Below are 27238 nucleotides of genomic sequence, written 5' to 3'. Positions count from 1 at the left end.
ATCAGCGTTGGGTGGAGCTGAAGAAGATCCCAGGGTGTATCTAGGGTGGATCCCACACATCACCTCGGTTTATACTGGAGTTTTTACCCCGTCATCTCAGGTTAACATGCACTTGATCTCCCATCTCACCTTGTGCAGAACTGCAATTGATCCCACCCCAGTCACTGCAGGACGTCTGTCTCAGCAGCTGACTGACAGGAAATCCAAATGGGCTCATCCCTTATCATTGTTGTTCAGTCACGAAGTCACGTCTGACTCTTTGGGACCCCATGGACTGTAGCGCACCAGGCTTCCCTGTCCTCCGTTATCTCTCAGAGTTTGCTCAAACTCAAGTCCATTCAGTCGGTGATGCCATCTAACCATCTCTTCCTCTATCCCTTATCATTTCCTGGTTTAAGTGACAAATGAGAGGAGACTGACAATTTGTTACTGTGTCTGCCTCCTGAGACAGGCCTGGAGGTACCTAAGCAACATAACTTTTATTTCAGGTGAGTCTGAAGGCACAGCGTGGGGGGTGAGGGGCCCGTGCTGGGCTGCAGGCTCTGCCTCTGCTCCCCACACCGCCATCTGCTTCTGCTCAGCCAGCAGGAGGCCTGCACGCTACGTGAAGAAAAACAGCTGCTCCTCCCTGTCCTTGTCCATCAGTTCGTGCTTGGACTGCTCCTTGGTCTTCAGGGCGGGTGGCCGGGATCGGCACACTAGCCTCCTGCCCCGCTGCGGGGAGCGGATGCCATGAGCCTGCACCCCAGCCTCACTGCACCCAGGCGGAGGCCTGGGCACCTACCCTGAGTGCACGGGAGCCCCCAGCCCAGGCCCAGCCCAGCCTCTCCGGTGGCTGAGGTCATGTGTGGTCTGCGGGCGGGCCAGGGCCTCCGAGAGGGCCAGGGTAGGGAAATCTATCTGGCCTGCATGCCAGGGTGCTGGCCCTGGGTGAGTGGGGGTGGGGGAGGAAGGGGGCACCTGGAAACTCGGGAGACGCCAAGCTAAAGGGACATCTCTCCAGCCATGAGGATCAGGAGAGACCCCACAGGGTCCACACTGGTCCTTGGGCCAGGGTCAGGACCGGGACTCTTTAGGGGCCACAAGTCCAGCAGGCCAGTGGCTACTCTAACCCGTACGCTATGGGTGGGGGATGCAGTGGCTGGGGGACCCTCAGGGAATGAGGGGTGATGGCCTTGGCCTGGGGTCTGGCTGGAATGTAGGTGGGATCCCAGGGGGGTGCTGAGCTGTGGGCACCAGTGCTCCTAGGGAAGGTTGGGAGGGTGCCCGGAAGAAGTAGGTCCTCAGGGGCAGGTGGGGAGGGGGGGGGCAGGCCTGAGAATTGGGGCCCTGGCTCCACCCTGACATTGCTCTGGTGACCCGTCTCCCCCAGGACCCCAGCAAGTGTGTCTACAAAAGTGGGCGAGGCCTGGCGGGTCTGCAGCCATGAGCCCTCCCAGCCACGCCCCCTCGATGCCGCCACGCCTCCTGGGGCCACGCCCCCCGGGGCCGCCCCGCCTTCTTGGACTGCCACGCCCCCCGGGGCCGCCACGCCCCCCGGGGCCGCCACGCCCCCGGGCTGCACCTCGTTGGGGCCTTGGTTACCTTCTTCTTGACTTCGGCCTGGGCCCGCGCCTGTGCGCGCAGCAGTCGCTCCTCCTGCAGCTGTTTCTGCAGCTTCGCCTTCTCTTCCCGGAGTCTGGGTGCAGAGGGTCAAGGTTAACAACCAGAGGCCCGGAGAATGCACCAGCTCCTCCCCACGCAGCCTCAGGCCTCGACGCCGCTCCGTCCCACCTCCCTGCTGGGTCAGGGCCTGGCTCTGGCCCTGGTTGCTTGGGAGGGCCTGACTCGGGGCTCATCTCCCCCCAGAGGCCCAGGTTCCTGGCTTCCCCTCCTTGGCCACTGATGTATCTCCACCCTTGAAAGCCCAGGCCCCAGCAAGGTCAGTAGTCCCGAGTCCTCCTGTCTGTACTTGAGGCCACCAAACCTTTGTCCACTGCCTGCCTGAGCAGGGTCTGGGGACCCAGGGGGAGAGCCCTTGTGTGTGGGAAAGACACGGCTGATCACAAATGGCCATGCCTCAGGACTCTGCTGGGACCGAATGACCCAGGTGACCAGGAACTGGCCTGCACCCCACCGGGGCCATGGGGCACACCCTTTGCTGATTCCCCTTCAGCAGCTCTCAGGCTCGCCGTTTCCCTCCCTGGGCTCGGGCAGTACAGCTCTTCGCCAGGAAAGTGCCTCTCGCTGTCCCTTCTCCTTGGCAGCGGGGTGCGGGAGTGGGGGGTGTCGCCCATCACTTTGCTCCCAGGGTCCCTAACGCCACCACGTGCCTCTCCCAGTGGAGGGAACTTCCCACTGGGCTGAGCCTGTGGCCCCATCTGAACCCCAGACACCCCCTCCCAGTGGGGAGCCCCGGGATGTGTCCCTGTCCTCAGGGCCAGCCCAGAGCTGACAGGGGTGTGCAAGACCTCCCCACGCACCGGAGGCGCCTCTCCTTCTCCTTGGCTTTCTCGGCCTGCTCGATGCGGGCCGGGGGCACGCGCTCCAGGTTCTCGAGCAGCTCGTCCAGCTGGTGCTCGATGGTGGCCAGCATCTGCACGGTGGCCAGGCTGGACTCCTGCTGGCCACCCACGCAGTGCCGGTAGACCTCCAGCACCTTGCAGTTCAGGCTCTCCAGCAGCTTGTCCTGCGAGGCGGGCAGGCCTCCCTCTAGCAGAGCCATGCGGGCCCAGGCTGCCCCCACGCCTCGGCTGGCTGACCTCCCAGGGCTCTCCCAAGCTGGCAGGGGGTGCTCGGGAAGTCAGGGGGCACAGAGCTGGACACTCGGGCTTCTCTTGGGCAGAGGGCCGCGCCCTCTGTGCCTCTGGGCCTCTGTGGTCAGCCAGATCCTGAGTCCCAGTGCCTGCTGGGGCTCCTGCCTGGACCCAGGGTGCCCACTGAGGCCCCCTGACCTACTCTGCCCCTGCGCTGACCTCAGCTCCCCCCAGGACCACGTTCTGTGACCTGCTTTCTGTAGTGCTGGGCTAGACGACCTCCCCTCTCTCAGCCTGTTCTGATGTTCAGAAGACACGACAATCCTATCCCCTGGGGTGGCCAAGAGGGTGGGGGGAGGGGCAGGGGCACAGGGCACGGCTGGCGCCCAGCAGCCTGGGGGTAGATGCCAGCCCGCTCTTGGGGCTCAGGGCACTTGGTCCAGTGCCCGGCAGGCAGGAGACTCTCAACAGCAATCAAATGGGCACGGGAGGCAGGCAGGCACCCTGGGCTCTGTGCTCTGAGTCCTCTCACCCTCCCGGCCTGGCTGGGGACGTGCCTGCCTGCCTCCCTGAAGGGTCACTTCTGGACATACTGAGGGTTTAAGAAGAAGATGAGTTCACAGAAGGAAGGAGGGATAGAGGAGGGGTGTTGGGGAGCTGCCCATTCACGGGGCGTGAACATATGGCTGGCTCTGATTTGGGTCCAAGGGTCTTGTCCAGCGGTGCCCGTGGATCAAGCCCAGAGCCTGGCGAGTGGCAAGGACCATGGCAGCCCTGAAGAACCACGTGCCTCCGGGCTGGCTCTCCCGCGGTCTGGGCCCCTCTGGCAGGGATGACTCCACCCTCCACTGGGGCTATGGCCACGTGCCCCATCGCTGCCATCTGCCCATCTGGAGGCCCTACCTCCTGATCACCCTTGAACTCGCCAAAATGGAAGACGCGGGCTTTGAGCTCCAGCTCCGCGGCCGTCTCCTCCTCCTTGGCGATGGACATCATCAGCGTGGCGATCCACTGCTTCAGCTGATTCACCTCCCGGTCCCTGAGGGGCACCAATACCTCTGAGCCTGCTGGCCCTGCCGCATGCTGAGGGCCGAGAGCCCCAGCCTCAGAGTCCCTGGTGAGACGCAGGGGAAATCTAACATCCTTAACAATCCACGCTAAAGAAAAAAAAAGGGAAAACCAAAACCTGCCTTATTGAGGTATATAATTCACCATAAAATTCTTTCGAAATGTTCAATTTTTTTCATGACCATCATAATCTAATTTCAGGACAGTGTCATTAACTGGAGAGAAGCCCCCAGTCACTCTCGACCGCCCCCTCCACTCCGTCTCTCCTGGACATAAGCATGGAGCCACGTGACATCTGTCCCTTTGTGTCTGGCTCTTCCACCCAGCACTGTGTTTTCAGGCCTGTCTGTCCTGTAACGTGTCTGGTCAGAGACTCGTTTCTTCTTACGACCCACCGTGCGGGAGACCAGGCTTTGCCAAAGTCATTCTTCAGTGGACATCAGGCGGTTTCTGCCTTTAACCTCTTGGGAACAATGCTGTTGTGGACGTTCACCGGACAGGGTTTTGCGAGCCCAAGTTTTTAATCCTCTCAGGGGCTTACCTTGTGGCTCAGCTGGTAAAGAATCCACCTGCAATGCAGGAGACCTGGGTTCGATCCCTGGGTTGGGAAGATCCCCTGGAGAAGGGACAGACTACCCACTCCAGTATTCTGGCCTAGAGAATTCCATGGGTTGTATAGTCTACAGGGTTGCAAGTGTTGGACATGAGTGAGCGACTTTCACTTTCACTAGGAATAGGATTGCAACAATCACCTTTTATATAAAACATATTAAATTTTTCTTAAGTCTTTCATGTTCACGGCAGACATGCATTGTCTGCTGGGGTTTCTGGAGCAGGAGCCCTGGCTCTTACAGTTGGCATGGGTCTGGCCAGTGTGGGCAGCAGCATGCCAGTCCTGACCAGACTAAGCAGGACATTGGTCACTCAGCCAGCTGTGCCTGTGGGGTCTAGAGGTGCCCCTTTCCCTATGGTGGTTCTGAGGCTCCGCCCAGGTGAACAGAGCTACCGACATTTTCCTGTGTTTAGGCAGAGTGCCACGGGAGCTGCTCCTTTGCCCTCTGTCACGAGTACGGGCGCCGGGTGCAGGCCTCCGCCCCCTGGCAGCCCTCCAGGCTTCAGCCCCATGGCTGTGGGGATGAGGCTGGGAGCCTGAGTGTGAGGGGGGTGGAGCTGGTCTGGCCAGCCCTCCCAGGCTTTCAGAGGCAGGTAGCCAGGGGGGCCACCTGCAGCTCACACACACCCTCCCTCCGGGCCTGGGCCCTTATGGGGGGCAAGCAGGTCACCCAGGATAAGAACAGAGGCCAGACCTCCCGTCAATGCTGAGTGCCCACGGCAGAGTCAGCAGTACATCTCCTAGCAGTGCATGCTGCCAGGAATCCAGCCTGTTTCTTAGAGCTTCCTCTATGTCCAGTGCCTGGACACGAGAGTGACCCTGCAGCCAGCACCCCTTTTTCATGGACCAGATGGGGGGGCAGGTAATTTTGTTCTTCTATTTCTTTCCCAGGTATTTGGGATAAAATGATGCCTTTTCCACACTGTGTGTGTGCTCAGTCACATCCGACTCTATGTGACCCCATGGACTGGAGCCTGCAAGGCTGCTCTGTCCATGGGACTCTCCAGGTGAGAATACTGGAGTGGGTACCTGTTCCCTTCTCCAGGGGGTCTCCACGACTCAGAGATCGAAACCGAGTCTGTAGTATCTCCTGCACTGGCAGGAAACACAATCTTTCCTGAGAGCTCATGTTTTGGCATTATTCTGGAGACTCTTGGTAGGAAATTATCCAAGGCAGGATGTCAGTCAACAGGACGTGAGCACACACACGGTCAAAGCTGTGGGCTGGCTCCATCAGGGCCTTTGCACATGCTTCCCTCTTCCCCCAAGATTCCCTGTGGTGTCCCATCACTCAGGAAGTCCGTGGCTGAAAGGACACCTTCCCCTGGGAGCCTCCCCTACCCTCTCCCATCTGCCTCCAACCTCCACTTCAACCTCCTCCTCAAAGGACTCTTTACTTTACTCCTAGCATGTGTTACTACCCACAAGGCAAATCTGCGCACATCTAAGTTGGCTCCCCTGGGCTGCCAGCTCATGGGGCAGGGCTTACCGTATTCATGAAGGGCCCAGACCCTGGCCTGATCCAGAATAGGTGCTTACTCAAGGTTCGGGAGTAAAGAGGTGACCCCCTGCTCCCAGCTGACCTCACCTGGAGCCGGACCCTGCACAAACGGGCCCTGCAGGGCTTGGTGTCAGGAATAAAACTGACGCCTCTTTCTGTTCCAGAAAACTTACTCTGAGCCAATGCTGGGCAGAAAACACTACAGGATGAAGGCTGGAGAGTCAAGTAGCTCGGATCATGTTACTACTTTAAATAACAAATAGCAATGCTGGTTACTATAATCATCAGTAAAGTGAATGTGCGTGTGCCCAGTCGCTTCAGACATGTCGGACTCTACGACCCCGTGGACTGCAGCCCACCAGGCTCCTCCATCCATGGGGTTCTCCAGGTAAGAATACTGGAGTGGGTTGCCATTTCCTCCTCCAGGGGATCTTCCTGACCCAGGGATGGAACCCACAGCTCCTGCATTGCAGGCAGATTCTTTGCTGCTGAGCCAGTAAAATAATCATTACAAAACCACCTTGGGGGGTGTCTGTGAAGATGCCCCTTTCTGGCTGCAGGCTGCTCCAGGGTGGGGAGAGGTCAGCCCCTCAGGGCTCCACCTGCCTGGCCCACTCTGAATCTCAGCTCCTGGCCCAAGAGGACACAGCCTCTCCCCAGAGCCGGCAGGGCCAGCACCATGGACAGGGCAGGGTGGGCTGCCCAGCAGCAGACCCCACCCTGAGACCTACATGCGGGTCTGGGTGTTCTTCAGGGTGAAGCTCAGCTCCTCCAGGGCCTCCTCCATCTCCTGGGTGTTCTGGACCAGGGACAGGTTCTGCTCCTCCAGCTTCGTGAAGATGTCGAGGAGCTGCTGCGGATCCGTGAAGTATAGCTCCAGCTCCTGTGAGCAGAGCCGGGTGAGGCCCCCGGACAGTGGGCCTGGCTCTGCAGCCCTGCCAGGAGCAGGCACTCACCTCCCCATCATCGCTGTCGAGGTCATCCTGCACAGGGAGGGTGGAGCTGGACCTGCGGGAACACGGGGTCGGGGCCTGGGGCACCTCCCCAACCAGCCCTCGTCCCATCCTCTGTCCCCCGGGTGGCCGAGGCCGTGGCTCCAGCCTCCTCTCAGGCCCCAGTGGTCACACGGTGCCCGGTCAGCCCCTCTCACTCTAGTTAGAATAAAGCGCGGTTCCCACCTCGAGGCTGCCAGCCCCAGCAGCTCCTTGCTGCGATCCAGGAGCCAACCCAACCTCAGACCCATGGCTCCTGCTTCCAGGCCCCTCCCTGGTCCCCACTCTCTCCCTCACACCTGGGCCTTCCCTGCCCTGCTCCCCCCTTAGCACAGGTCATCGCTGGCCACTCTCACAGCTGCTGTGACACTCAGGCCACATGCCAGGGACCTTGCTGGACACCACAGCCCAGCGGCCACAGGGCTGTGAGGGCTGCAAGCACTGGGGGAACTCGGCCGACCTCAGTCCTGCTTCCGTCACCCCTCCCAGCCTGCAGCTTGTGCGGACATGCAGGCTCTGCCATCCCCTGAGCTGGTGAGGCCGGCTTGCAGCTGCAGGAGGCTGGGCTGAGACCTCAGAGACTCCAGCCCAGCCTTCCTGAAGTGCAGAGCTGGCATTACAGGGCCCCACCGACAGCTAGCTCGCTCACCAGGCCTGTGCCTCAAAGCTGTATGCACATTGATTTTATTGTGTAGTCACTGAGTAGTGTCTGACTCTTTGCAACCCCGTGGACTAGAGCCCACCAGGCTCCTCTGTCCATGGGATTTCTCAGGCAAGAATACTGGAGTGGATTGTCATTTCCTCCTCCAGGGGATCTTCCCAAACCAGGAACTGAACCTGCATCTCCTGCATCAGCAGGCAGATTTACCATCTGAGCCACCAGGGAAGCCGCATGCACACAGATGCCATTGAATCGGCACAGGAGAAACCTGCCGCTCAGAAAGCCAGTCACCTGCCCAAGAGCACTCGGCCTGGAAGGTGCCCTTCTGAGACTCTTCCTTCCAAGAGGACATAGCCTGGGGCCGGGCTGGACTTTAGCTCCGACTCGCCCTCCTGGCCAAGTGCCTTGTACAACCCGCGACCTGCCCAAATGTGCACAGTGGCCGTGATCACAGGGCTGGCAGGCGGCGGTCCCAGACCTCTGCTCCCAGGGACCTTCCGTGCTGCCAGGAGCTCCAAGGCTGAGGGCACCTCGCCAGAGGAGGCACGCACATCCGACCCCGGAGCTGGAGACCACGGCCCGGCCCAGAGGGGTTACGGGACCAGAGCTAACCTCTACACATGCCCGGCCTGTGCACTTGAAATCAGAGAAAAAGGTACAAGATCCAAGTCTGATCGTGTCGGCACCCTGCTGAAACCTCCCGGCCTATGCAGCCCCGGACCCCAGGGCGGGGACTCGAGGCAGAGCCAGGGTGCAGCCCTGCCTGGCTGCCAGGCGCCCCCGCCCCTCCGCACCTCGTGGGCAGCCCGCCTGGAGAAGCTGGGGTGCACAGTGACGGCACTGGAGGAGCGGGGGGCCCCGGAGGTGGCGGTGGAGCAGGCCTGTCCTGTGGTCAGTCATCATGGCGTGTGGGGGGGAGGGCGGGATGTCAGGGAATCACAGGAAGACGTTCAGGACAGGTCCCAGGGTGGCTCGGTGGTCCCTGAGGGGGTGTTGCAGGGGCTATGGGGTGAGTCACCAGGGCTGGATCTTGTCCATCCGTGTTTTCCATAAGACTTGAAAATAACTGTCACAATTAAAGTTTGGGAAATTCTATATGAAAATCCAGACTTCCTGCTTCCCTTTCACGGTGCAGGGGCTCTGCCAGCCCCCAGGCCAGCACTCTGGGCTCTGAAGTTCGCGGCAGGAGGGTCCTCTCCCAAGCACCCCCCGCTGCCTCCTCTGTGCACCTATGACTGTCCCACCAGCACCCACGTGGCCCACCCCTAGCTCAAGTTCACCAAATGACACAAACATAAGTGTCTGCTCAGGAAACACCTTGATTCTCAGGCTTACGTTGAACTCTAGACCCTCCACGCTGGACACGGCCCTTCCTCAGCCTCACCCCTGCTCCAGGCACCCCGAGCTGGCGCCGCTGGGGGCCGCCACCCAGCAGGCCAGTCTCCTCCACCACCCCTCCCCACGCCCACTCACCTTTCGGACTCCACCCCGCTGGACACGCTGGGCAGGGTGCCCTGCTGCTGGCTGACAGCGGTGGACAGTGCCTGGCGCAGCCGCATCACTTGCAGGAGCTTGGCGGGCTTCCTGGGGCTCTGCCCCTCTGGGGGAAGCAGAGGGGGGCTGTCCACCTGCCCACCCCCCCCAGCCCAGAGCAGGGTCCCTCCAGCCGGGGGCCGCCACATACCTCTGGAGCTCAGCTTGCCCTTGGTCTCCGATCCTGTGGGAAGCCAGGAGAGGCTCAGGGTCCCAGGCACTAGCCTGGGGTCTCCCCAAGCGGTATAGGGCTGCTCGGAGAGTTGGCCAACCTCCCAGAGTGTGTGGGCTGAGCGGTAGGGGTTGGGGGTGGCTCTGGGGGATGGGGAGGCCTGACCAGGGGACACGGGTGCACCCACCCCTCCCTGCTACCTCTGTCCCCCACAGAGAGCAGCAGGCTCTCCTTGAAGGCCTCCACCACCTCCTTGGCCTGTTTAAGAGCCAAGCGCTTCTTCTCCTGCTCCTCCAGCCACTCCTTGGGTGACAGCTTGTACAGGAAGTCCTTGTAGACCTTGTACTGCTGCAGCATGTCCTCAAATTTGGAGATTTCGCTGCACCCAGGAGGGAACAGGCAAGGTCAGGCTCCATCCCTGGGCCCCTCGTAGGGGAGGCGACCCGGACCCTATGCGTGGGTGAGAGGGCCGGCCTGCGGGACAGGGCAGCTCAGTCCCCCAGTCCCCGCCGCTCCTGGGTCAGAGGGACCTGGGTCAGAGGGACCTCGGGGTGAGCCCTGCCCCATGTCCCGGCCTCGGTTACCTGCGGGGCCGGGGCTCCCGGACATGATTGGGTGCAGAGCTGTGTGCCAGGAGGAGCTCCCTGGGCTCTGGGAGACACACTGGTGGGCACAGCGGAGCCAGTGCGCCCCCTGAACTCACCTCTTGATGTTCATGATCTGGGTGGTCAGCTCACGAATCTCCAGGATCTTCTCCACTTTGGCTTTGGACTCCTTGTCAGCTCTGGGGGAGGGGGGGCAGAGAGGAGGGGGCTCAGGGGAACATCCACGCTGCCTTCAGTCAGGGCTGCAGGCGGGGGAGCTGCCAAGCAGGAGCCTGAGCTGAGGGCAGGGGTCTGTCCATGGCCGCTGCAGGCGGGCTGGGGGAGTGGTGGGCGTGCAGGCCTGGGGCTCACGTTCTCAGCGCCTGCACAGAGCTGCGGTCGTTCTCCCTGAGGAACTCATCGAACAGGGCCGCGTCCTTCTCTAGGAACTTCTCCGCCCACTCCAGCTCGGCTTCCTCCTGGGCCGCCAGCCTCTCCAGTCGCTGGATCTCACTCCGCTTCATGTCCAGGGCGTACTGAGGGAGGGAGAAGCATCATGCAGGCCCTGCGGGGATGGGGCACAGGGCCCACAGGGCAGCCAGCCTACCTGGATGAGAAACATCTGCCGGTTCTGGTCCACATAGCTGTTGATGTCATTGGGCTCCAGCTTCTTTTCTGCAGGGAAAGGCACGAGGCATCTAGGGGCGGGCAGGCAGTGGGAGCGACCCTCCCAGGTTGTGGTCAGGGACCCAGAGTCAGGCGGTGCGCTACGCCCACCCTGAGGCCCGGGTCATGACAGGGACCATGACGGAGCAAGCTCTGCCTCCAGGCTGTGCAGATACAGAGCAGTCTCCATGGCTGGAGTCTGGCCAGGTAGGAAATCCTTCCTTGGGTCTGACTTGAGTCTGTCTTGCTTGTAGCACCCTTCTCCCTAGAATGAGGCTCTGGACACCCCACCCTGGAAGTTTCACCTGGCTGGATGTCATGATGAAAGGTCTATTGGCCAGGACAGTAACAGGATGGGGTGGTGAGAGAGAAAACAGGGCAGCAAGGTCCCTAGCCGGGGCACCCTAAGCCTCCAGCAAGGCTTCCCAGGTGGCACTGATGGTAAAGAACCCACCTGCCAGGCAGGAGATGCAAGAGACACAGGTTCGATCCCTGGGTCAGGAAGATCCCCTGAAGAAGGAAATGGCAACCCACTCCGGTGTTATTGCTGGGAACTCCCATGGACAGAGGAGCCTGGTGGGCCACAGTCCACGAGGTCACAAAGAGTTGGATGCAGACTGAGCATCTGAGCACACACACAAGCCTCCAGAGGCTAAGTCCACTCTGGCAGGGTTCCGCCGGGTGGGAGGAAGCTAGGGTGGGCATCAGGGCCGCCTTCTGGAGCACAAGCAGCGAGGCATCGCAGCTGGGGTCAAGGCCCATGGGGCCTCTTTCCCAGCCCTTCTGAGAGCACGGGCTGGGGTGCCCCCACTGTGGATGCAACTGTGAACTCTCGGCCTTGTCCCTCAAACCCGCTCCTTTCCAGAAGGACGTGCTGTGGTCCAGGAGGTCTGTTTTAAGTCGAGCTGGCCGTCCTGAGCTCCTCAAGGAAGTCAGGCCTGCTGGGTCCAGTCTTGCCCACTCAGATGCCCCCTGCTGCTCCAAGGTCTTAGCAATAATGGGTGGTGGCAGCAGAGATAAGACACAGGCAGAGCGCCACACTCGACACGTCAAAGATGTTCAAGGCTTCCCACCCGCATCACAAGCCTCGGTGTCAGGGGCAGAGGCTGGGGTCTCTCCATGGTCACATTCAGGGCCTCTGTAGCCGAAGGGGTCCAGGACTCTGACCTCAACTGGTTCTTTCAAGCTTATTGGTTTATACTTCATTAGTAGAACACTGATACATATGCTTAGTACTTCAGACTTCCTTGTTTTGTCCCTCAGTCATGTCCGACTCTTTGTGACCCCATGGACTGTAGCCCATCCACCAGGCTCGTCTGTCCATGGGATTCTCCAGGCAAAACTACTGGAGTGGGTTGCCATGCCTTCCTCCAGGGTATCCTTCCAACCCAGGAATCAAATCCAGGTCTCCTGTGTTGCAGGCAGATTCTTTACCATCTGAGCCACCAGGGAAGCCCTTCAGACGTCTTACCGGGTGATGAAAATAACAACAGCTCACACACACAGCTCCCCCTCACTACGTGCAGTGTGTGAAGACGCTGAATCCCAGGACCCACAAGGCTAGTTAGCAGAAGAGGCAGCAGCAGGATAAAGCTGACTTGCCCAGGACAGACAAGCCAAGGGAGATGCCTGTATTTGATACACAGTGAAGCCTGCACTCGCGGTGCAGGTCAGCATTCCGACGGCACCAACGCCAGGCTTTAAAGGCTGCTAGGTTGGCAGTCCATCTGTAACTGACCTTTGGGGCCTGGGAGGCAGAGGTCGGGCGTAAGGAAGACCCATTGCCCCCACCACACACACACCCCCCCCGCACCACGGCCCCGCATGGCTCAAGCCCGCCGAAAGCGCTGCTCCTATAGGAAGGGCCAAGGCGGGCCTGGGGTCCAGGGCTGGGGACCGGGGGGCGGGGGACGGGGCGCACCTCGGGTCATGGCGAGCTTCCAGGCCACCTGCTCGTGGAAGCTGCGCAGCTGCTCAGCCCGCTCTTCCTGATCCTCTGTCTCGTCCTCCAGCTGCAGCTCACGGCGCAGACTGGTGTGCTTGGCGGACACTTTGGATGAGTAGGTCATCTTCTCGTGCACCCGCAGCTTCTTCTTCTGCTCCCGGTCCTGCGGGAGGCAGGCGGGAGGACAGGGTCGGCGGGAATGGACAGACCGCGCCCGACCCTCCCCGCCGCCTGTCCCATAGGGGTTGCTGAGTGTCCGGCGGCACACACAGGCGGAGGCGCACACTTGGAGGGGTGTGGGGGCCCGTGCGTGTGCTCTGTGCAGGGGGGAAACGCTCGGGGTGAGGGGCATCTCCCTGCGGAGAACAGGGTGCAGGCAGGCAGGGCACCGGAGGAACTGGGGAACCCTGGTCAGATGCAATTCCAGTCCAGGGGTGCAGGGACATGCTCACTGCCTTGTCTGTCCAAAGGTTACACTTAAATGAGTGTCTTGGGCTGTGATTTCTAAATCTGACAAACCAAGGCTCAGAGAAGCTGGATCCTCAGAGTTTTCAGGTTTGATCAGGAAGCCTGCTACTTACTGGGGGTGACCTGGGGCTGGGGGTCACTGGGGATCTGCAGCGCCCCAACCCTTCACTTGGGGGGGGTCTCAGGACAGGGTGGGGTGGGGGGCTTTCTTCCCGGTGGCCTAGTGTCCACCCCTCCTGCTGCCCAGGCCCTGGGGATGTTGCTGGCTTGAACCTGCATGTGACTTCCCCCGGTCAAATCCGACATCCCGCTGGTCCTGCCAGTAACAACGCCTGTTCCCCTCCAATATGTGGTGGGCCCTGATTTGTGCATCCTGGTACAATAAAACTAGGAAAGTGTCACCTGCGAGAATTCCAGTGGGAAAAGGTCTGCAGTTTGAGGGCACTGGGAGGCTCCTCAGTGTGAGGAGGCTGGGGCTGTGCTAGGGGTTGGGGTGTTAAGGGCGGGCAGGGGGCCCTGAAGGAAGGCAGAAGGTCCCTGAGGCCGGTCCAGGCTGGGAGAAGGAAGTCCAGGCTGTGCTGCTGCTGGATGAAGGGGAAGTGTGTGTCGGGCGGGGGTGGGGTGAGTGTGTGCATGTATGGGTGTGTGAGTGTGTCTGTGCATGAATGTGCATGAGTGTACACACGCGTGTGAGTGTGTGTGCTCATGTGCGGGGGTGTGCACATGTGTCTGTGTGTTTAAGAGTGTGTGAGCGTGACAGTGCATGTGCGCACATATGTGTGCGTGCATGTGCAGGTGCGCTACCTCAAGCACCGCTCAGACTGACTCAGGGTCTGTCACCCCTCCGTCCAGGCGGGAGGTGGGAGCATGACTGGCACCCATGGAATCCTGACCAGGTCCGGGGTGGAGCCAGAGGACCTCTCCGTCCCCGAGTGTCCTCGGTCTTGGTCAGGGTGGCAGAGGGAGCCGCTGCCCGAGGGATCTCAGAGGGTGAGCCCTGAGCTGCGGGGACACAGGCAGCCCCTGAGGGAGCCCGGGACGCTGGCCATGCCTGTGCCTCTGACCACGTGTCCCAGAAACATGGCTCACTGGGTGAGTCCCCTCAGCCTGGCAGGGCACTGTGGGGGTGGGCCTAGCTGGGCACATGGGGGTGAAAGAGACTCTGCTGGCGTGCAGACACGGCGTGTGCTGGGGGACAGGGCGATCCTGGGACTCCCAAGCGCTGCAGAGACGCAGCTGTGTGTGCACCCGCAGTGTGTGCACGTGTGTGTGCACATGTCCGGCCCCCAAGAAGTCCAGTGAAAGGGGACTGTGCAAGGTTAGAGCATGCGGGGGGTCTCCTAGGGCCTGGGGGTCAGAGAGGCTGTCGGCAGGGGATGGCATCTATACCAGGTTCCGCAGAAGTTAAGGCACACTGGCTAAGGCTCTGGGACAGACACTCCCTGGGGATCCCCCTGACGAGAGCCCAGGAACGGCGGTGGTGAAACTGGCACGAGAGTAGGATGAGAGACCTGGGGCCAGGCGGAGTTGAGGCGCCTTCACAGGCAGTGTGAGCCATCGACTGTCCTAGAGCGAGAGTGCCAGGGACCAGCGCTCTGGCCAAGGCGGGCAGGCTCCCCCTAGATACTCACCAAGAGAGACTTGTTCCGCTCCTGTTCTCTGAGCAAGAAGAAGTCCACATCCCCAGATAGGTGGAAAGGATTCACAGGCTGGTCAGGAACAGTCTTGGAAGCTGGGGAGAGAGAGGCCCCGTTAGAGAACCAGGGGTTATCTGTGCCTCCAGGGTCCCGGCGTCCCCGCCGCCCAGCGAGGGAGCACCCACGAAAGCACGTACAAACCGCAGACACTCTCTCAGATCCAGCTGTGCCTGAAGTCTGCACCTGGACCTCCCAGCTCTATAAACTTACCTGCCTGGTTTAGCCTGTTTAGCTTCCATCCCTGGCATCTGAGAGACCATGTGAACACAGACCTTCCTGTGTCTCAGATATTGCTACACTCCTGGCCCTCTGTCCTCGCGTTTAGTCTCAGGAACCTCAAGGCCATAAGAAAGAGAAGTTCCACCTGCCCTTTGTAAGCGATGCAACCAACTGACCCTGAAGTGTGCGGCACGTGCCTGCAGGGGGCGGGGAGGCCAGCAAAGCAGCTTCATCCCTGCAGGAGCCACCGGGAGCAGGGAGGACAGAGTGCCTGGATGCTGGGAGGTTGGGGCTGCCAAGGACCCCAGTCCTGTTGCCCCCTTCCCAGGCATAAGAGAGATGTTCCCACAGCCCAGCTCACCAGGTGTCAGAGAAAATGGAACCCAGAGGGCTCCAACCTAACAGCTTAAAAATATAGTTGCTTTCCTACTACCCTCGATTTAGAAGAAACAGGGTTCATCATTTTAAAAAAAAATCTTCAAAGTAAAAGGAAAATTGTACATGCTCAGTTGTGTCTGACTCTTTGCGACCCCATGGACTCTGTCCATGGGATTTCCCAGGCAAGAATACGGGAATGGATTGGATTTTCCTTCTCCAGGAGACCTTCCTGACCTAGGAATCAAATTTGCATCTCTTGCATTAGTAGGCAGATTCTTTACCATTGAGCCACCAGGGAAGCCCAGGAATTATTAAAATAAGGAAACAGACAACAGAGTAGAAAAGTGGGCATAAGGCAGGTGCTTCATAGCACAGAGTCATCAATACCCCGTAAACACAGCTCGTCCCTCTCTCTGGTCACGGGGAACACGGGATGCTAACGCATGCCCAGCGGCCCAGGTAACCCAGAAAGGAAGGGCTAGTGCCCAGGGCTGGAGCGGCATGAAGTGACTGGAGCCCTCACACCTGGTGGTGGGCTGTGAGCTGGAATAGTCGCTCTGGTAGATGCTCAGCGACATGTTCTAAAGTTTAACATCCCAGCAGCAGTTCTGGTCCTCCCAGTATGCGTAGGGGAAACAGCCTCAGAAAAGCAGGTGGTGGACGAGGAGGACAATGCAGAGTCCATCTCTCCCCACAAATGCATCAGCGATGCATTTGCACGATGCACGTGCAAATGGAAGGGTTGTCACAGAGCACCTGCTGAACCAGCCAGGACCTCAGACACCTGAAAGGATCCCACGTGACCAGGCAGGAAGAAAGAAGGAAGGAAGAGGAGGGGGACAGGACCTGTACTCTGGGGAGGCTGAAGGGAGGGGAGTTCCTGCCACCAGTGAAGCCCTGTCACCGGTGGGGAGATGAGCAAGGACAGAAGGGGAGCTTCAGGGGCTCCAACGGTACCCAGCAGCTGGCCAGTGGCAAGCAGGCTATGGTTTCTCCAGTAGTCAGTCATGCTATGGATGTGAGAGTTGGACTATAAAGGAATCTGAGCATGGAAGAATGGATGTTTTTGAACTGTGGTGTTGGATAAGACTCTTGAGGGTCCCTTGAACTGCAAGGAGATCCAACCAGTCCATCTTAAAGGAAATTAGTCCTGAATATTTATTGGAAGGATTGATGCTGAAGCTGAAACTCCAATAGTTTGGCCACCTGATGTGAAGAACTGGCTCATTTGAAAAGACCCTGATGCTGGGAAAGATTGAAGGTGGGAGGAGAAGGGGATGACAGAGGATGAGATGGTTGGATGGCATTACCAACTCGATGGACATGAGTTTAAGTAAACTCTGGGAGTTGGTGATGGACAGGGAGGACTGGCATGCTGCTGTCCATGGGGTCACAAAGAGTCGAACATGACTGAGCAACTGAACTGAACTGAACTGAACTGATGGGGACAGCAGACTATCGGCCATCCTCGGGAGAAAGGAGGGAAACGTTCTAGACGGCAAACAGGGTGGAGGCTGTACACCGAATTGTACACATTTATCAAAATGCATCAAACTGTAACCTGGAGGTTTGTCATTGCACTGCATAGGAATGGTGCCTCAGCGAAGACAGACAGACAGGCCACAATGCAGACTTCTGGCCCCTAATGCCATGCTCAGCTCAATACAAGCATCGTGGGTAGAAGAAACTGTCAGGAGAACAGCTGGGATCGGCAATGCGGAGTCAGGCTGAGCCCACCGCTCACAGGTGGCTCCCAGGGAGGCCGCTGAAAGCACAGAGCCCAGCGGGAAGCGGTCTGTGCACACACAGGCAGACACGGGCCCACTCAGGCATCCTGGTCAACGCTGAGCCAGAGGAAATATAGGACCCACAGAAACAGCCTCAGTGACACCACCAGGAAGGGAACAGAGGTGTTCACCACAGGGACGTGCTATAGGATAAGTAACACTATTTCTCCACCGCAAAGCACAGAGAACAAAAGGACGTGGAGGCCACTCTGCTTGGTTCAACAAGACTGAAGGTGCTCAGATCTCAACTGTCTTCGGATGAGAACAGATCTTCTGTGGGAAGACGTTCCTGAGACAACTGGGTAAATCTGATGAAGGTCTGGTTAACTGCTTCTGGGCGTGTGAGAAAGATCCTGATATTTGAAAAACGCACACTGTAGGAATGAAATAACGTCTGGAGTTTATCCTGGCAAAATCTGTAGCAATGTGAATGCAACCAGAGATTATCACACTAAGTGAAGTTGGAATGAAAAAGACAAATACCTTATGATATCACTTAGACGTGGCAGCTCACATAAGCCACAGGGACTTCCCTGGTGGTCCAGTGGTAAGTCTCTGTGCTGCCTGCCAATGGCGGGGGCCCGGGTTTGAACCCTGGTCAGGGAACCAGATCCCACATGCCACAACTAAGGGTTCACGTGCTGCCAACTAGAGACCCTGCATGCCACAATGAAGACAAAAGATCTCATGTGCCCAGCTAAAACCCAGTGCAGCCAAGAAAGGGCTTCCCAGGTGGGACTAGTGGTAAAGAACCCACCTTTCAATGCAGGAGATGTAAGAGATGCAGGTTTGATCCCTGGGTCAGGAAGATCCCCCCGAGGAGGAAATGGTAACCTACTTCAGTACTCTTGCCTGGAGAATCCCATGGACAGAGGAGCCTGGCAGGCTGCAGTCCCTGGGGTCACAAAGAGTCGGATATGACTGAGTGAGCAACACTTTCACTGTACAGCCCAGATAGTCAATACCCTGGGATGAAGCATAATGGAGAGAACACAAAAGAGAATGTATGTACGTGTGTAGCTGAGTCACTGTGCATGCAGCGCAACAGTGCAAACCAACTACACTGCAAAAAACAACAAAATTTGAAACAGTAAAATATTCTGGCAAAGACAAAAAAAGAGAAGAAGGATAGGTGAAGCAAACGCAAAATTTTGTCTGCTTCCTATCTGGTGATGAGCACACGAGTTCACTGACCTTCAGTCTCGACTAGGCAGGTTTGGATTTTGATAACTAAAAGAAAGAGGAAGTGGGGGTGGGCAGGGTGGACGGGGAAGCCCAACCCCAGGGCGGGAGCTTGGCCAGGGAAGGACAGGCTCAGGGAACATGCTCAGAGCTGCACACCTCTGCAGGAGGGGCAGACTGGCTTGTGGGGCCAGGTTGGGGGTGGGGACAGCCAAGGAATCAGGAGGGAATCCAGGAAGCCAAGGCATGGAAGACACAGCAGGTCCCAGAGGACAAGGCATGTGCTGCCAGATGCATCCCTTTCTATCTCCTAACAGGTGGCAACCTTGCGACTCCCTGAAAAGCTGCATTTCTCAGCCACCCTTGCAGATACTGATGGCCCCACAACAAATGGAGTATGGCAAGAAACGGTTGGCTGGGGCTTCCGGGGAAGATCTTTTCCCAAGGATGGCTGAGTTAGCCCTTCCCCTTCCTCCTTCTCCCTGTCTGGAAGCAGATGTGACGGCTGGAGCTGCCACAGCCATTCTATGACCAGGCAACAAACTTATAGTTGAAAGACCCAAAAGTAAAGATGCTGGAGCAGAAAGACTTAGAACCTGGTCACCTGGAAGACTTTGTAGGACTGATTCTGGTAGAGCTCCACAGAGCCCTGGCCTGCCTCCCACAATTCTCATTACTGGAGGAAAAATAAATCCTACTTTGTTGCTTACATTCCTGTTATTTCAGGTTTCAGTAATCCAATTTCTAATGAAAACAGAACCTTTTCTCACTGTCTTTCCCACCAGAAGCTACGTCTGAGGCCATCTGGGGCCTGAGGGTGAGCGGCGTTTGCCTCCCACGACAGGACTTGCACTCCCAGGTCCAGAATTACCTTTGCCTTTTTTTGCACGCTTCATCTTTTCTTCAGTGACTGAAGAACTGTTGTCCGTGGATTCTGGGCCATGCTCTGGGGAGACACAGAAGTGGCAGCCACAGCACAGGACTCAGCAGCCTGTGACAGCTATGCACGTGGCATCAGGCCAGGGAGACTTCAGAGGCTCCAGCCCTGGGGTCTCACCTGCCAGATGACCCTGAGCTCCCACACCTGGGATGATTATACTGACTTTGCCAGGAAGCTTTGAGAACTGAGCAAAAAAAGGGCCACAAAAGTTCCAGCACACGTGCCTGAGCCATGAAGGCATCTTGTGGCTCCCCTTGGGCACCCCTCCCCTTTGCTCCTAAGGACAGAGCAGGACGGTTTTTCACAGAGGCCACAGGCTCTGAGCCTCTGATGCCTGCCCAGCCAACCTTTCTGCTAGGAGCCTCCTCAGGCCTCCGGGGGCTGCAGTGGAAGACACAGAGACCCCCCTCCCTGCCATTCCCCTGTCAGCTGACACCACGGCACCCTATGAGGCAGGCAGGCAACAAAGGGAGAGAGCAGGCGGGTGGCTGCTGTCGCCCGCTGGCCACTTGGTCTGTGGAGATGACCCCGCGTCAGCACAGAATCCCCCCAACGCCACACAACTCACCATGCATCCCCCAGAGGCCCTACAGGAGCCTGGAGCTCAGCAAAATCGGGGCCTCGAGCGTCCCCAGACCCACGGCCAGGCCCTCCTCTTCCGCTCAGCACCTGTCCTCACCAGACCCCACGGCCCCCCAGGCCCTGACCCCTGAGGCCTGCTGTGAGGACTCCGTGTCCCTCTTCAAGGTGCCCTTCTCGCTGCCTGGCACCTGCCCACATGCCCTCCTTTCATCTGGGTTCTTCCCAGCGTCTCCCCCATGCCGCCTGTCCAGGACTGCGGGAGCTCACCCCACCCCGGGTCTCCCTGGGTCAACTCTGAAGCGCTCCCCACAAGACTCAGGAGACGCTGCTGCTTCTCAAAGAAACCGAGACATGGGAGGTGGCGACAGCGAGGCTGGGCCCGACGCCCACCTGCCCCAAACCCCTGGGCACCCTTGCCCTCCAGAAACTCCCATGGCCCAGGTGCCACGAGAGAAAGGCGTGCGTCTGTGCTCCTCGATGGGGCTGCAATGGGGGGTGGGTTTTCTCCAAAAATAAATCTATAATTTGTGAAAAAGATTTCCTTAAGACTCTGGCTCCAAAGCAAGAGAAGGTGTCCCGTTTCTAAATTCCCGCCAACAGACGTGGCAGGGAAGTGGCTCCAGTCTGTGTGTGGCCCTTCAGCAATCAGACAGCCCAACTTGGAGGACGACCCTTGCTGTCCACCCTGGTGTTTCCAAGTGCAACTAGCTCTGCTTGCCGCACAACAGCCCAATGAACCTGAGAGACGAGGGGCTGTGGGTATCAGGGACCAGGCAGATCAAGATGACAGGAGGCTAGCACCTCACAATAACCATCTTGTGGGGTCTGGAAAAGACCCTGATGCTGGGAAGGCAGGAGGAGAAGGGGATGACAGAGGATGAGAAGGTTGGATGACATCACCGACTCGATGGATGTGAGTTTGAGCAAACTCTGGGAACTGGTGATAGACAGGGAGGCCTGGTGTGCTGCAGTCCATGGGGTCGCAGAGAGTCAGACACAATTGAGCGAATGAACAACACAATGGGGTCTGGATGCCAGGTTCTTTGATAGACCAGAGATGGCAGGAGATGAGGAAGCAATGTGAAAAGGCCATTAATCTTGCAAATATCTCCTAGAATGGCAAGCCTCAGGCAGGGGGATGTCTCCGTTTCTTCCTTGCCATCCACAGGTGGACAGAGTTCTGAACCAAGGCACTAGTTTAACAGTCAGGCAGATGGGCAGGATTCTCTGAGGCAGGCTGTTCCGTATGATAATAGCAAAAGTGATGAAAAGCAAGTCAAAGAAACAGTTCCAACATGGAGTCAGAACTGACTTCTCCTTGCAACACTGGCACCAGCAAGCCACAGCAGGAACTCAGGCCGCCCTCCCCACTGCCACTGGACTGGAGGCTGGAGGCTGGTAGCCACGCCACGAAATGCCAGAATCCCCCGGAATCCCCCCGCCTCGGCATTAACTTCTCTCGTGGACGCTGCAGAGTTCCTGTCCGGGGTCCTGACAGCGCCTGCCTGCTGGAAAGTCATTCTGGTGGAGAGACTGACTCCAGGGTCATCTTGCTTGGTCATCTCCCATGACGTCACCCCTTTCCTGGATATCTGTTCTATTCAGTGCCATTGTGAATGGAACTGCCCGTTAATTCCCAAGCTGGACTGTGCATGGCTGGAATATGGAAACACAACTCATGTCTGAGTGTTGGTCTTGTGTTCTCCCATGCTGCTACATTCATTTATGAGCGCACAGAGCTTTCTCAGGGATTCTCCACATACAGGATCACGTCATCTGTGAGCAGAGTCTTGCTTCTTCCGTCCCCGTCTAAACACTCTAGCTGAACTCAGCATGGCGTTGGAAAGCAGTGGCAGAAGGTCCTGACCCTTGGGGAGAGCTTGCAGCCTGACAATTTCATTGCAGGTTTTCTGTGTACCGGTTTCTGGAAAAGACAGCAGCCTAAGAGGCAAACAGAGAGCCCCCAGCCCTCAGGCAGCTGACAGTCTACTGGCCGGGGGAGGAGGCCAGGGCTACTAGAAGATAAAGCTGGGGAAAGAGGAAGGTGGGGAAGGTGTGGGCACCCCAGGAAAGCCCTGGATGGTGGGGTGGGGAGTAAGCTCATGGACAGCCGGGGGGACACTCTGTGCCGGGACTGCCTGGTCTGCCCAAGGACCAGAGAGGAGAGCAGCGGTCACTCTGCCCCAAACCCTCTGAGAGCGGGCCTGCCTCTGTGCTCTTGACCTCTGCACTCCAGCACAGTGCCAGGCACAGAGCAAGCGCACCCACACACGGCCACCAGCCCGGGCTTCGGACAACCTGATTCTGCAGCTCCCCAGACTAAGACTGGGTCGCTTAAAACCATGTTTCCTAAATCACCAAAGTAAGGGACTGAATCCAGCCCCAGCAGCAGATGGGGGGAGGGACGCCTACACATGGGGCTGGGGGGTCCCTAGCGCGGGGCAGACATGGGGGAGCAACCCCCCCCCACCAGCCTGCTCAGGTTAGAGACTGGCACTGAGCTTCCTTCACCAGGAATGACCCCTCGCCCCCTCCAGTCTTGCCTTTAGGAGATACCACCATTCACTCAGTGATCACTCCCCCCAGTCCATCCCTGGACCCAAGAGGCTCAAGTGGATTCTGGCCTGGATGCCAGGAGCCCCCAGAGACACAGCGACCAGCCACAGGCCGTGTCTCCCAGAAGCGGGGGTCCTGCAGCCCTGCCTGGGGAGCCTGGGTTCCACTCGTGTGGCCAGCCACTCTGCCAGGCCAAGCTCCCCACCGAGGTCCTCTGGGCATAGACTAGCCGTGTCTCAATGGAGCTGTGGCCATCCCCCACCTCCACCCCACACAAGGTGGGAGGAATGGTGCCCCAGTCACACACTCATAGACCTGGGCTGTCTCCATCATCCCAGCAGAGCCAAACGGTCCTCCCCACGCCCACAGGGTGCTACATACTGGCCCACAGTGGCCTCTGCCTCTCCCTCCAGCACCTCACCTCATCCCCAGCTCGTGGCCTAGAACACCCTCCCCTCTGAGAATGGAGTGTTTTCTGCCACATCAATAAACAAGGAGTCACAGTCTAAAGTGTCCCCTGCCCTCCAGGGCACCCAGGAAGGAGAGCAACACCTGCGATCCCAGGGCACAAGTCCCAGTGGGAAAGGAAGGGCCTCAGGGAGTGACAGGCACACGAAAGGAATGATTTCAGCGAGCCCAGACTCCTGCATCTTCCCACACTTGGAAAAGCACGAAACTCCCTAACCTTAACCGGATAGCCTCAACCCGGGCTATCTGGTTTTCTTTAATTAACAATAATCTTTTGATGCTCAGAGTACCTGCTCTTTGTTGCAAAACTTCTATATAACCCCCCTCCTCTCCTCCCCTCCTTGTAGCAGTTTTCTCAATGTTTCTCCCAGGCTTGAAGTCCTACAAATTCACACTGAATAAAACATAACTCAACTTTTGTGTGTGCTCAGTAATGTCTGACTCTTTGCGTCCTCATGGACTGCAGCCTGCCAGGCTCCTCTGTCAATGAAACTCCCCAGGCAAGAATATTGGCGTGAGCTGCCATTTCCTACTCCAGGGGATCTTCCAAACTCAGGGATTGAATCCGCATCTCTTGAGTCTCCTGCATTAGCAGGCAGGTTCTCTACCACTAGAACCACCTAGGAAGCCCAAATATCCCCAGGGAATGAAACATAATTCTGAACTTGTAGGTTGTGAATATTTTTTCAGTCAACAGCACCATTATGTTGCATTGTTTTGTGTGAGTGCATGTAGAGTTATTTTATTATCTGTAAACATTTCAAAGCTATCTTTTTTCTGGTAACCCCAGTTCAACCTTTCTTCATTTTTCAGCTCACTCTGGAGCAGGGCGGATGAGAAAGAGGGAGGCGTGAAGCGCACGGCGCAACAGGTGCAGCCATGGCCAGCGCCACCAACAGAGGCTGGGGCTGCACACGCGAAGGGCCTTTGCTGGAAGCACTGACGGTTTACGGGGGCTCGAGGTTTGATAAGGAACAGCCTGCACAGCCTCCGGGCTAATGGGGAAGAAGGCCCAGGGAGCATTTCTGCTGTGTGGCCATTGGTGTGAGAAAAGGACAGGCTGTGCGTGCATTTGTGTGGATGTGTGCAAGGTGTGAGCATGGCGGGCATCAGGCTTGGAGGGAGAGAGAACGCAGAGGAGCCTCCAAGCAGGTGGAGTTTCACACGGGGGCTCTCAACACCCTTTGGAATCGGAAGCTCAGGACCAGTAAACCAAAGCAGAGGGCGTGTGGCCAGTTCTGCCCCTCAGCCCCGCGGCCACCCCCAGGGCCACTCAGTGGGAGCCCCAGGGAGGAGGTGCGGGCCTCCAGCGCAGGGGCTGGCCAGCAGCTGAGGCTGCAGGAAGGCTGAGCAAGCCCCATCTCCGCTGTGGCATCCTCCTCGAGGCCTGTCTTGCGGTGAACTGTGTTCACCCCTCAAATGAATGCTTTTGAAGATCTGAAGTCCTAACGCCCAGCACCATAGCATGCGAGCCTGTTTGGAAAGAGAGTGGCTGCAGATGTAACTCTGGTGAGGTCACACTTGGCGAGTGTGTACAGCCTTAATAAGAAGGGGAAATAATGGAACACACACACTTAGAACGTGAGGATGGAGTGAAGGTGATGCTTCTACCAGCCAAACACCACCAGGGGTCGCCAGCAAACCACCAGAAGCCGGGAGGGCACGGGGCACAGGGTCCCCTCCCTGCCTGGGACTCGTGGTCACGGCAGCTGTGAAACAGTAACTTCGGGGTGATGCCCCAGGCCGGGGTGGGGCTTGGCTGCAGCAGCCCTAGGGATTACAGCTTGGAGTTTCTAGGGAACTCGGCAAAGCCTGTGATTTCCGGTCCGTGGCCTGGCTTAGAATCGCTGTCGCCTTGATTCCACCTTGAACCCGCCGCCCCAGGCCCCCCCAAGGCTGCCTCTGACCCTGCGCAAGCCCTCCCCAGCCCAGCACTTACTGTTGAAAGTTACGCTCTTGGAGACCACAGGGGGCAGGTTCTCTGACATCGGCGCCGAGGAGGAAGCGTGCACTGAGAAACCCGACATCGGCTAGAGGAGACTCCCAACCTGGGGAGAGAGCGTCTGAGCCGGGTGGGGCCAGCCCGCAGCCCGCCCTCAGCCGACGGCTGCTGAGAACAGCCGGCACCTGCCCAGGGCTCACCACGAGAAGGACACCTGCAGCTCCGACCCGCCGCACCTCCCTCCTCTCCCCCGCATGGTTCTAGCCGCCCCGGGCTAGTCCTGGTCGCGGAGCTGCCCATCCACGGTCAGCCCGAACCTTGGCCCCTCCCACTCCCGACCAGCATTCAGGCCCGCCCCTCCCCAGAAGCATCTTCCCACCACCCCATCCTCTTCCCTTTGACCAGTCTCCAATAACTGTTGTATCGCTTTAACAACGGTCGATTGCCTAGCTCCCCTAGAATGTAAGCTCCCCGAGGACCAGGGGAGGCACTGCTTGGTGGCTCATCAAGCGTTCCGCCCCACCGCGGCGCTTTTTTTCACTATTTGCGGAGCTAGTCTGCATTTTGCAAAGGAGGAAACAAAGTAGCAAACTATCCAAAGTCACACAGTCAGGAAGGCCTGAGGCTCGGACTCCCGCCCAAGATTCCTTGACTCCAAAGCTTGCACCCTTCCAGCTGCATGCCTGCTGCAGCCTCCACGAAAGGAATCGGGGTACTCGGCTTGTAGCAGGACCGGGCCTCCCCACACCCACGTCTGGCCCGTCCGGGCGTGTGGCGAGGGTGCATGGGTCTGGAGGGAAGAGGGGTTGCTAGACGGCTGGCTATGCGATGAGTTAGGAACCGGGAGCCTTGCGACAGGAGCTCGGAGGGGCGCGCGAGATGTCTGCCCCGACCCCGCCCGCGGCTCCCGCCCAGGTCCAGAGCACACCCACCCGCTCCGCACGCCGGCGCTTGCTCCGAAGCCTCTGAGCTGCTGCCCCCGAGCTCCGCGAGCCCAGGCCTTCGGTTTACGTCGCCATGGCAACCATTCTCCCTGTGGGCGGGGCTGTGACATCACAAAGGCTCCGGCCTCCCGGCTGCGCCCGCGCCTCGGGCAGGCCGAGCTGTAAGAGGACGCGCCCCACCCAGCAAGCGCGGGCTTCCTTCCTGGTCTGCACCCCTCTTGCTGTTTCCGTCATTCTCCTGGTTGATTTTTTCACGTGCACCACCTACTTGCCTCTTACTGCCGAGCGAACCTGACAGTCTAGAGGGGCGGCTCTGACAAGTGTGGTCCCGGGCCGCAGCACCCCACGTGCTGGGAACTAGTTACAGAAGCAAGCATTCTGCAGGGCCCGGGCGGCGGGCGCGGCGATCTGGGCGCCGACAAGCCTGCCCGGCGAGGTGACTTCAGTGCTGACTCGGGCGGAGATCCGCCGCTCCACAGGCCGCATGTGACGCCTTATGGAGGCAGGGTGGCACACCTGTCAGTAAGCAGGGAAGGGTCGGGCTAGATCGCGGAGACTCCCCACCGCCCCGCCCCCACCCCCCTCAGTGCAGGCAGACCTGGGTTCCATCCCGGGTTGGGGAGATCCGCCGGAGAAGGGAGTGGCTACCCACTGCAGTATTCTTGCCTAGAGAATCCCATGGACAGGGAAGTCTGGCAAGCTACAGCCCATGGGGGCGCAACGAATCGGGCTCACCTGAGTGACCAGCACACATGAGGCATTTCGGGGCCACTGGGGGCCTCTGGAGAGTCCGCAGGCCAGTACTGCGGAGCCAGCAAGTCCCAGCAACTCCCCGCTCTGCCCAAGGCGAGACCGGTTCTTCGGTCTGTTCTGGGTCTGCCCAAAGTGGGGAGACCCTTACAGTCCCAATGTTCCAGCTGCCGCCCTGAGTCTGTAGCCCTGCCTCCCTGGGGTCCACAGTCTACAGTCCGAGCTGTGGTGAACCCTTGACTGAGTAGGAAAGCACACGGTTCTGAGAGGGTTCATCTCCAGCACCATGAGTTCTAACTAGACTTTAGGAGTCTGGAAAACATCCATCTGAAAAGGAGAAAAGCCAACCTCTTGTTAACAACATGTGAGCTGATTTCCTCCTGAAAGAAGGTGTGACAGAGTTGTTGAGAACAGATATAGAAATCAACAGTCACCAATTAAAAACAAAAAGGGCAGGGGGTCTCCCTAAGTCTGCAGGGGGTGGGAGCCAGTCACCCCCAGATGGTGGTGTCAGGAGTGAGCCCAAAGCGGGCAGCAGGTGTGACCCTGGCCGTGAGGGGGTCCTGATGTGTATTCCTGACCTGCAGAACCTGGGTCACCTGCCTGCCTCTATGTCTGCTAGGCAGGAGCCTGAGGGTCCCCCCTCCACCCTGACTGCAAGAGAGGCAGGAAGGAAGTAGGGGCTCCTAAGAAGGGGTCCCCAGCCCAGGGTGGGGGGGTTGTCAGAGGCACAGGTGGTCCAGCAGGTGGTCCAGGAGGACAGGAGCTGGTATGTTTCCATGGCAGCAGGTCTCAAGTCACTCCTGCAAAACCGACTCTGTACCTGGGCTTCTATTCATCCCCTTTTTGGAATGA

At 58.6% G+C, this 27238-nt stretch overlaps 1 protein-coding gene across 5 annotated transcripts; it reads right to left on the bottom strand.

Annotated features, from left to right (window-relative positions):
* Positions 1 to 494: 494 nt before the first annotated feature.
* Positions 495 to 25693, bottom strand: CFAP100 (cilia and flagella associated protein 100). 5 transcript variants are annotated; one of them, XM_065935459.1, is made up of 17 exons: positions 25622 to 25693; positions 24687 to 24795; positions 19073 to 19147; positions 14570 to 14670; positions 12447 to 12633; positions 10467 to 10534; positions 10232 to 10395; positions 9979 to 10059; positions 9476 to 9654; positions 9255 to 9287; positions 9044 to 9170; positions 6874 to 6925; positions 6649 to 6800; positions 3639 to 3774; positions 2463 to 2668; positions 1585 to 1678; positions 495 to 714 (listed from the first exon to the last, which is right to left on the bottom strand). In XM_065935459.1, exons 2-17 carry the CDS (start codon positions 24772 to 24774, stop codon positions 601 to 603), a joined length of 1857 nt encoding a protein of 618 aa, XP_065791531.1. In that variant the 5' UTR covers positions 24775 to 24795; positions 25622 to 25693; the 3' UTR covers positions 495 to 600. The 5 variants fall into 5 exon arrangements, with proteins under 5 accessions (XP_065791531.1, XP_065791530.1, XP_065791533.1 ...); XM_065935458.1 differs by lacking the exon at positions 25622 to 25693 and adding an exon at positions 24890 to 24970; XM_065935461.1 differs by lacking the exon at positions 19073 to 19147.
* Positions 25694 to 27238: the final 1545 nt, after the last annotated feature.

Source organism: Muntiacus reevesi, chromosome 4, assembly GCF_963930625.1.
Source record: "Muntiacus reevesi chromosome 4, mMunRee1.1, whole genome shotgun sequence".
NCBI lineage: Eukaryota > Metazoa > Chordata > Mammalia > Artiodactyla > Cervidae > Muntiacus > Muntiacus reevesi.
The sequence above is the reverse complement of the archived record's forward strand: the minus strand, read 5'-3'. Positions and strand labels throughout refer to the sequence as shown.